This window comes from Bos javanicus, chromosome 12, assembly GCF_032452875.1.
Source record: "Bos javanicus breed banteng chromosome 12, ARS-OSU_banteng_1.0, whole genome shotgun sequence".
Classification (NCBI taxonomy): Eukaryota; Metazoa; Chordata; class Mammalia; order Artiodactyla; family Bovidae; genus Bos; species Bos javanicus.
Genome location: NC_083879.1, coordinates 79489369 through 79499923, shown reverse-complemented (window position 1 = coordinate 79499923; position 10555 = coordinate 79489369). Strand labels below are relative to the sequence as shown.

Sequence of the window (10555 nt, the reverse complement as noted above, 5' to 3'; positions counted from 1 at the left end):
TCTGAATTAGAAGATTTGGGTTCAGGTCACAATGTTTTCCAATTAGATGGGTGAATTTGGTAAAGTCGGTTATAATAACATCTTGAAACTTGCTTATTCCCTTATAAAGGATCTACCTTGGTTACAGGGTTTAGAGGGAAAAAAGGATATAATCTCAAATTGTCCTGTAAATACTGTACTTATGGCATAATAATGGTGTTTGGTTTTTAGTCTTTTTTTTTTTTTCCCCAGACTTCTATCTTTATTGGTATGGGGCTTCCCAGGGGCTCAGTAGTAAAGAATCTGCCTGCCAATACAAGAGACTCACAAGACATGGGTTCAATCCCTGGGTCAGGAAGATTCCCTGGAGAAGGAAATGGCAACCCACTCCAGTATTCTTGCTGGGAGAATCCCATTAACAGAGGAGTCTGATGGGCTACAGTCCATGGAGGTCACAAACAGTCAAGTACAAACTGAGCATACACACATCTTAATTAGCATTTGGACTGAGTAAACAGGCTTTTTGCAAACATATTTAAGTCGTCTACTAATGGCACAAAGTGAAGAGGAACTAAAAAGCATCTCGATGAAAGTGAAAGAGGAGAGTGAAAAAGTTGGCTTAAAGCTCAGCATTCAGAAAACTAAGATCATGGCATCTGGTCCCATCACTTCATGGCAAATAGATGGGGAAACAGTGGAAACAGTGTCAGACTTTATTTTTGGGGGCTCCAAAATCACTGCAGATGGTGACTGCAGCCATGAAATTAAAAGACGCTTACTCCTTGGAAGGAAAGTTATGACCAACCTAGATAGTGTATTAAAAAGCAGAGACATGACTTTGCCAACAAAGATCTGTCTAGTCAAGGCCATGGTTTTTCCAGTGGTCATGTATGGATGTGAGAGTTGGACTGTGAAGAAAGCTGAGCACTGAAGAATTGATGCTTTTGAACTGTGGTGTTGGAGAAGACTCTTGAGAGTCCCTTGGACTGCAAGGAGATCCAACCAGTCCATTCTGAAGGAGATCAGTCCTGGGTGTTCACTGGAAGCACTGATGCTGAGGCTGAAACTCCAGTACTTTGGCCACCTCATGCAAAGAACTGACTCATTGGAAAAGACTCTGATGCTGGGAGGGATTGGGGGCAGGAGGAGAAGGGGACGACAGAGGATGAGATGGCTGGATGACATCACCAACTCAGTGCACCTAAGTCTGGGTGAACTCCGGGAGCTGGTGATGGACAGGGAGGCCTGGCAAGCTGCGATTCATGGGGTCGCAAAGAGTCAGACACGACTGAGCAACTGAACCAAACTGAACTGAACTAATAGTTCTGATTATCTATTTTTCCTCCTTCCGGATACACAGTCCAGGTAGAGATTACATTTCTGAGTATATTGAGTATACACTGAATATGGTCAGTTCAGTTCAACAGGATGGGAACAGGGTGTGATTCCTCTAGTCACCTTTAACATAAGACATCCTGCTCACCCAGGACTATGGTTCTTTCCTCTTTGAGGAGGTTCAACTGCAGATACAGCCATGACCAGTATAGACAGCTGAAGAGGTACAGTACCCAGGGGATGGCTGAACCTGGACCTTGCATGACCTCAAGGTGCTCACCTGCCTCACGAGCCCAGACTGGCCTGACTGCTGAGGAAGACGTGGTGTCTCAGCTTACTTGAAAGTACAAGTGTCTGTCGCTCAGTTGTGTCCAACTCTTGGAGACCCCATGGACTGTAGCCTAGCAGGCTCCTCAGTCCATGAGATTCTCCAGCCAAGAATACTGGAGTGGGCTGCCATTTCCTTCTCCAGGGTATGTTCCCGACCCAGGGATCGAACCTGGGTCTCCTGCATTGCAGGTGGGTTCTTTTACCATCTGAGCCACCAGGGAAACAGTGGTTCACACGGTTTAGGAACACGTCTTGGTTACAGCAGCTTAGCCTTCACTCCAGCTACTGCAGTGCAGGATAAATATAAGTTATCAAGGCAACAAAATTACATTTTAGCAACAAAATTACATTTTAGCAAAACTACTGCTATTCTACCTACAAACACATATGCAGAACACTCTCAATTTTAAGTAGCTTGGAGAAATTAGAGAATAACATGAAAAAGTTAATGTCTCTCTTCCCAACCCTTCCCCAAAACTGTTCTATTTAAAATATCTACAGAGAAAAGAAGCATTAAGGAAAGATTTTATTTTGGAATCTAGAAAAATGATACTGAAGAATTTACTTACAGGGCAGCAGTGGAGAAACAGACAGAGAGAATAGACTTATGGCCATGGGAAGAGGGGAGGAGAGGGTGAGATGTATGGAAAAAGTAACATGGAAATTCACATTACCATTTGTAAAATAGATAGGCAATGGGAATTTGCTGTATGGCTCAGGAAACTCAAATAGGGGCTCTGTATCAACCTAGAGAAGTGGGATGGGGAGGGAGATGGGAGGGAGGTTCAAAAGGGAGAAGATATATGTATATGGCTCATTCATGCTGAGGTTTTACAGAAAACAACAAAATTCTGTAAAGCAATTATCCTTTAATAAAAAAATAAATTTAAAAAAATCACACACAAAAGAAGAAAAGATTTTACTTTGTTTATGTAGAAGTCAGTGTTGATTTTAGAAGAAAGCTTTTAGAGAAGGCTGAAGCAGAAGATGCATTTCAAATTAGGAAGAAAGAACTAATGAGCAAAGAAATGCAGCAGCTACAGTCCAAGTACCTGAGAAGCTGCACTGGAATGTAAACATAAATGAATGCAAATATAAACATAAAAATACTTACATAAGGGGTTTCCAGGTGGTGCTAGTGGTAAAGAACCCACCTCCCAGTGCAAGAGACGTAAGAGACGCAGGTTCCATCCCTGGATCGGGAAGATCTTCTGGAGGAGGGCGTGGCAACCCACTCCAGTATTCTTGCCTGGAGAATCCCATGCATGGGGGAGCCTGGGCTATGGTCCAGGGTCGAAAAGAGTTAAGACACGACTCAGGCGACTTAGCATGCATGCACATACATAATGCTTACATAAATGAAATGGATATAAAGATAAATATATTTTATTCTCCTTTAGGTTGGAAAGTCAGAGGGAACGTACACTGAGAGTAAGTACTGATCAACAGAAACCCCTTTTCCCTTTCTAACGTTAGAAAGCATCGACACTGCGTAATACTAGAAACGGGAACAGATGAGGCCTGTATATAAAGAAATATTCAGTGAAGTGGAAAACACTAGAAAACGGTAACATATTAAAGAAAACAAGTAACTGTCCAGTTCAACGTCCATATTTTTAAAAGCCACACAACAAAGACTGTGCAAATACTGTGAATTTTATTATTTCCCCACAACAAATTCATCACAAAACGTTAAGCTGTGCCCAATCACAGAGGCTGCATGGGTTAGGTTTTCCACTTCCTTCCTCTCGTGCTTCTGCGCCTCCCCTTTTTCTTCCCAAACACAGGCCTGGCGGTCACCAGCACGGGCTTCGCCCTCCCCCCATCATCGTCGTCGCTGGAGCTGCTCGTGGTGGTCCCGCCGTCCCTCCGGGAAGCAGGCTGTGCTGCGCTCTGTGCAGCGGACGAGCGGGCTCTGGACACCCCGGGCGCTTTCAGCCTTTGCACGCCCATCGCAGGGAAGTACTCCGCATCCTCACCTGAAGAGGCCTCGGATGACTGCGAGAGGTAGGCCTCCCCCAAAAACCCACCACTTTCGTTCCCTCCTTTAGAATCCGAAAGCCTCTTTCTTTTCGGGCTGGATGGCTCTTTCCATCTATTTGCTGTGCCTCTCTTCTGGGTTTTTCCTTTCGCCTCATCAAGGAACTCAGACTCTTTCTCCATGGCAACAGAAGCTGCTTCTACTTCACTGGCTGCTTCTTCTCTTTCTTTTCTCAGCATACATGTCACAGCTCTGTTAAGTCTCTGGCTCTTAATACCCTTAGCCTCCTGTTTCTCCTGTTGGGCTAATCTAAAGAAAGAATCAATTCGGAGCTGTGTCTAAAAAAATGAAATAATATTCGATCAGACAAGGAAGTAAACTTTACAAAGCAAAGAATTCCACCTTATTATTAGTGGCACTGGATGACTCTTTCAGAAAATACTAATTCATCCTTTTTCAAAAGGGTAAGCCTACAGCTGATTCATGTTGATGTATGGCAAAAATCCAACATAACACTGTAAAGCAATTATCCTCCAATTAAAAATAAATACATTTTTTTAAAAGGGGAGAGAATGCAAAAACAAAAAGTCCATCTCTCCCAAATGAATGCTGGCAGTACATTCTTCTTTCAACATCATACTTGAAAGTGCCAGCTCTGTCAACTAATCCTTCTGCCCACATATCAAGTAAGAAATCCCTTTGTCAGCATTCAAAGAGAGTTAAATATTTTTAGGGACAAAATCATCTTCTTTTATAGCAACACGATATCATGGAGTCTGTTTCTAAATTCTATTCTTTTCCTTTAAAAACACTGTCACCGTGATACGTTTAGGAAGCAACTTCACAGTATTATATATTAAAAGTCGTAAGAAATATTCTTGACTTTTGTTCTAAAACTCCACTTTCAGGAAGTCATTCCTTAAAAATAGTTGTTTGAGAAAAGTTATATGCCTGATGTCCATCACAGCATTCCATGCGAAAACCTGAAAATTTAAAGTCCACTATGGGAAGTGAAAAGACTCTGATGCTGGGAGGGATGGGGGCAGGAGGAGAAGGGGACGACAGAGGATGAGATGGCTGGATGGCGTCACTGACTCGATGGACGTGAGTCTGAGTGAACTCCAGGAGATGGTGATGGACAGGGAGGCCTGGCGTGCTGCGATTCATGGGGTCGCAAAGAGTCGGACACGACTGAGCGACTGATCTGATCTGATCTGATGGGAAGTGAGCCAATTAAGTTAAATCTCTTTGATGAAATGATGTAATCTGGTCATTCAAAATGAAAGCTATGCAAAACACACGCACAAAAAAACTTACCCTAACCAATGAGTGGAGGTATTATTTGTATCAAATTGCAATTATGTCTGGTGACAAATATATGTGGGAAGGAGGAGAAAAATAAGAGAAAACAGACCTAAATATTAACCTCTATGTTGGAGGAAGCAAACAACGAGTACTTTTAATTCATTTTTTCCACTTTCTAATTTCGTAGAAATAAACTTATATTAACTTCTACAATGAAAACGGAGAACAGTATTACAACAAAATTTATCTGAAATTAAGCAGTAATCAGTTACTAAGCCAACTAGCTTTCTTGTTGGTGGGCATACAAGGCGATCAGCACAGAAAGTCACCAAACAACACGAAACTTTCTGGAAAGGCGGTCTACTTCAGCTTTGCGTTTTCTTTTTTTCAAGGTTAACCCGACCTAACTGAAAAGGATTTAATCTGAACATGTATCTTGCAGGATTTGGCCTGAAATCTGCAGAATGATTTACCTGTATGTACATTTCGTGGGCTGTCTCTTGGGTGAGCGGAGGTTCTTGTGTGGGCAGGAACACACTCGTGGATGAAACAAGATGCTGTTCCCTGCCCAAGGGAACTGAGGGCCATACAGAGGCCTCTTTCTACAGTCGCTTTGTCCTGTCTGACTCTTTGCGACCCCATGGACTGTAGCCTGCCAGGCTCCTCTGTCCATGGCAAGAATGCTGGAACGGGTAGCCGTTCTCCTCACCAGGGGATCTTCCTGACCTAGGGATCGAACCCAGGTCTCTTGCATTGCAGGCAGATTCCTTACTGTCTGAGCCACCAGGGAAGCCCCACAAAGTAAAAGTAACAGGCCTTTAACAGCTGGCCATCACAGCCTTCCTAATTTTACTCACTATCCTGAACTTAGGAAAAGAGCTGTCACAATTACCTGATGGACATTCAGTTGCTTTAACACAGGAAACAGAGATTCATCTGTCTTCGTCCTGTTCCAGCCAAAATACCGCTGACAAAATATGCAGGCAGTTAAGGCTTATACTGTTTTTAAAGATATTTACAAGTGATAAGTTAAAAGGTCCAAAAAACCCACCCTTGACTCCACTTCGCATATCTCCAAAGATTTTCATATTTATAAAGATTAAAATGGTAAAAGAAGATAACAAATTATTCCAACATAATGGCAGTATGTTCTTATAAATATTCTCTAAGATAAAAGATATCCAACTCTCATTTTAGGACACCCAAGACTAGTGACTGTGAAAAAAAAGGCTAATCTAGGATAAAAACAAACTTCTGATATACATATATTTCTTTGAGAGAAAAAGATGTAGTTAGATTAATACTACTGCAAACTTTAAAATATCTATCCAGGTGATTATTTAAATATGCAGAAAAGAACAGTAATAAAAAAAACAAACCTAATCATCTTTTCTATTCTTTCAGAATAAACACTTAAATATGATTGCGTATCACTATTTATTTCAAATAAAGATCTTCCTTAAAACTAAAGAGATGATTCACAATAACTAAAACATGGAAGGGACCCAAGTGTCCGTCGACAGATGAATGGATAAACAGAATGTGATATTACATACAATGGAACAGTATTCAGTCTTAAAAAGGAAGGAGAGTCTGCCACATACTACAGTTAGATGAACCTTGAGGATATTATGCAAATGAAATAAGCCAGTCATGAGGAGATCTATACAGTATGGTGTAACTTACGTGATGAACATACATGGAGTGGTCAAAGCCACAGAAACAGAAAGCAGATGGCGGTGGCCAGGGTCGGGAGGTTGACGGGGGGGCTCATGTTTACTAGGTACAGAGCTTTAGTTTCAGAAGATGAGAAGACTAATATGGGGGTGAATGGTGATAACGGTTACACAATAATGGGAAAGTATGTCATAATCACTGAACAGTACACTTAAGATCATTAAAATGGTAACGTTTTATGTTATGTGTACTTAACCACAAAAAAAAAAAAATGGAGAGAAAGGAATGGAAAGGAGCATCTTAGCTAAAGCAATATTAAGAAAAAAGTGATCCAAGTTCATGTTTCGTAGGTTTTAAACCAACACACACATTTGCCTTGATGTTCCCTGTGTCTGAGAAGAGAAAGGATACTCTCTGATCTTGTCGAGGTCGGGTTTGCCCCACAGAAACGACCCCTTGGACTCGTCCACCACAGGCTTGAGGTAAGCGTCCGCCACGGCCGGGTTAGGGAAGCCAGGTGTGAGTTGCAACTTGCGCAACTTTTTTTTCACTTTGGTGTCATATGGATTCGGCCTTATCTTCTTATTCTCCTGGGCTTCGTGCCACCACTCTCTACAAGGCAAAGGAAACCAGTCTTCATGAAGCAGTGAGACCTTGTAGCTGATGCACCACAGACAAAGAGCTAAACTTAAAGTTTAGCCACAACTCCTCTGTGTCTTTCCCAGTGGTAAAATGAAATAATGTATGCACATGCGTGCACTTGGTCGTGTCAGACTCTGCAATCCCATGATCTGAGCCTACCAGGCTCCTCTATCCATGGAATTTTCCAGGCAGGAATACTGGAGTGGGTCGCCATTTCCTTCTCCAGGGGATCTTCCCAACCCAGGGTTCGAACCTGCGTCTCTTGCATCTCCATCATTGGCAGGCGGATTCTTTACGAGCTGAGCCACCAGGAAAGCCCAAGTTGAAGTAATGTATCTGTATTATTTACTTCAAGTCAACTACAATAAGGAACCCAAAAATATTTAATAAAATGTAAAAATACCATGAAGACTGTCAAATTTTAAAAATGCAGAATACAACTCTACATCAAATATGATCCCAGTACTGGGAAAAATACACATATGTGGAGAAAGAGAGAAAAAGTTCATGGGGGGGTGGTATTTATAATAATAAAACACTAACAGCTATTTCTTTATTCTGTGCTAGGCAATGTCCTAAGTGAGGATACAGCTATCAATTTTCTTTATGTTTTATTCCTTATTCAATTTTTCCATTGTGAGTACAAATCATTGTGGTGGGTTACAGCCCATGTTGGCCCCTCCACCCAACAAGAAGCAGGGTTCCATGTTCCTCCCCTTGAGCCGGGCAAGCTCTGTGGCCAAGGAAGTGACTCTGCCGGGCCTTCAGAGACTGCAGTCTCCACTTTCTGTCTCTTTTGTCTCTAGACTGTTTGCCTTGAAAGCTGCCGACATGCTGTGAGGGGGTCCAATGGAGAGGGTCCAGGCCCCCGGTCCACACTGCTGGCTGAGCTCTGCTGACAGCTCCACTCACCAGCTAGGAGCGGGCCATCTCAAGTGGCCCAGCTCAGGTGCCCCTGACACACCTGGAATCAGCCAAGATATCCCCATGCAGCCTGATTAAACTGCAGATTCATGAGCAAAATCTGTGACTACTGCTGCATGAAGTCACTGAGACTTAAGGTAGTTTGTAATGCAGCCAACAGCCAGAAAATTTTATATAGTTAGGATAAATAAGTAGCATGAAAATTAAAAAAAAAACATAAATATAACCCTTTCCAATATATTCATTCAATGGAACCTAAAAAACTCATAATCACTGCTTCAATACTGAGTCCTAGGAACTGACAGACTCGGTCTCTGTCAGTGCGGCCCCTCACTAAGGCAGCAGCGCCCTCTAGTGCTAAGAAAGACCAACTGCAGTCTTTGTGCAGGATCAAAATGTGAAAAGGAAAAAAAAACAAAAGATCCATCTTCATCAGTTCTATAATACTGTCCAAGAGGGCAATGGGAGAATACCGCTATGTCTCTCCTACTGGCTGTGAATTTTCACCTTCGACACAGTAATCATGACTGCCACTAGGAACAGCAGCACAGCAAACCCATCAAGCCAAAAGGATCACCCCTCCTTAAAGCAAGCGGCCCAGGCACTTAACACAAACATGATGACCTGCCCACCAGCTGAGCTCCAGGGGGACAACAGCGAGTGGCAGTGACTGTGATATAAAACCGAAGGGTTCGTGCCCTGACCAACCCAGTGGAGTGGAATTGCTCTTCTGTGTTTTAGGACTATTTGGGAATCTGGACTCGGCACTTTCTGGTCTCGTTTCCCTTCCTCCAAAATTTTCTGTGAATTCTCCCCCAATTTCAATGCTGGTAGCCAACTCCAAATGAAAGAAGAACATACTATGTAGGTCAAACCATACACAGCTGGGCTGAATTCAGCCCGTAGACTCGGAGTAGCTCTGCTTTAGTGGGGAGTGATCGATCACGGTCTGGGTAGAAGGGAAAGCAGAGAAAAAAGCAAGGAGACACTCTGTCTTCCTGCGCTTCACCCTTTCCATGCCCTTTTCTATCTGCCATTGACGAGCTAAGACATATATTCCCACTCCCTGGTCTGGCCGATCTCCCTCGGCATGCTCAGACACAGAAGCACCAGTACACGCACGCTTCCCCTGGCCCCAGCGTGCGGCAGCTCCTAAGCGCACAGCCTGTGACTCGGCCATCTTTCTATTCCAGCCCAGCACACTGGCACATAATGGCTACTCAAAAAATACGTGAAGGAATGAAATGGTAACTTCTACGCTCCCAGGAAATCCTACAGGACTGGCTACGTATCCTTTAGCTCAGATAAAAAACATAATCTAAACAGAATCTTCTCTGATTTCCTCAAACTCTAGAAAAGGGAAAACAAACTTTAGAACCCCAACCATTACCTCCTCCTTCTTTTCCAATGAAGAATGAACTGTGACAGTTCATGATGTAAGTAATAGTCCTGTTTAATTTGGGTGTTTATATATAAACACCGGAAGTAAAGAAATTAAAAAAGGACTTACGAGAATTTTCGGAGTGGTTCCAGGCCGTGTCCAGGGAATTCGTTGAGAATTTCCATGGCGGTAACACAACCCACAGTTGGTATTCCTTCTGTATAATCACTTCCAAGTAAATAGGCCAAATTTATTAATTTGTTCCGGTCCAATCCTGTAAGAGTAAAAATTATTATTACATATTTTTACATCTTTTGTTTTATAAACATTTACTACATAAGATTTATAACTATTTTCTTATAATGATAATATACGTGTGTGTATATCCTCATCCAATGTCCAAAGATATGTTTCATTATTTGAAATAGGATTCTTTTTTGTAAATGACATTGCATTAGGATTTTTAAAGTTTCATTCATCCTCACAATTTTCAATGCCCCATAACCTGTGACCCCCAAATGCAGCTCTCTCCGAGACCTCTCCTCTAAACCACAGCCACACATAATCAAGTGTCCATCAGGACGTCACATGGGCATCTCAGAAACAACACAGTCAGGCCCAGATCTTCACTGTCCCCCAACCTGCTCCTTACTGTTCCGCCTCCTCATACAAGGCAAGTCCACTCTATATGCATGAATTCTAGGGAGACAAAATTTAGCCCGTAACCACCTCCATGCATCTTTAGAACATGCCAAGCAGGCTTCTTTCTGCCTCCAGGCCTTTGCACATGCCAGCCCCTCTGTCTGACATGCTCACCCCAAGGTCCCTATAGCTCCTGCTTCCTTTCTCCTTTAGCTCCAGCCACAAAGGTACGATTAGTAAAGCCTTGTTTGACCACAAACAAGTGTGACTGGAGAACACTCTTGCCTCTCTTTGGTGGCTTTATTTTTCTATTTGGCTCACACCACTGTCAAATTATGATTTATGTGTTTTTTAATCAT

General features: G+C 42.6%; 1 protein-coding gene across 1 annotated transcript in view; it reads right to left on the bottom strand.

Annotated features, from left to right (window-relative positions):
* Positions 1-3279: 3279 nt before the first annotated feature.
* LOC133258584 (basic immunoglobulin-like variable motif-containing protein) overlaps positions 3280-10555 on the bottom strand; it is a 68893-nt gene continuing 61617 nt past the window's right edge. The window contains exons 21-24 of the mRNA XM_061435337.1: positions 9684-9828; positions 7019-7219; positions 5823-5907; positions 3280-3963 (exon numbers count right to left, since the gene is read on the bottom strand). Of these exons, the coding sequence (XP_061291321.1) occupies positions 3370-3963; positions 5823-5907; positions 7019-7219; positions 9684-9828 (1025 nt within the window). The 3' untranslated portion in view covers positions 3280-3369. The remainder of the gene's footprint in view (positions 3964-5822; positions 5908-7018; positions 7220-9683; positions 9829-10555) is intronic.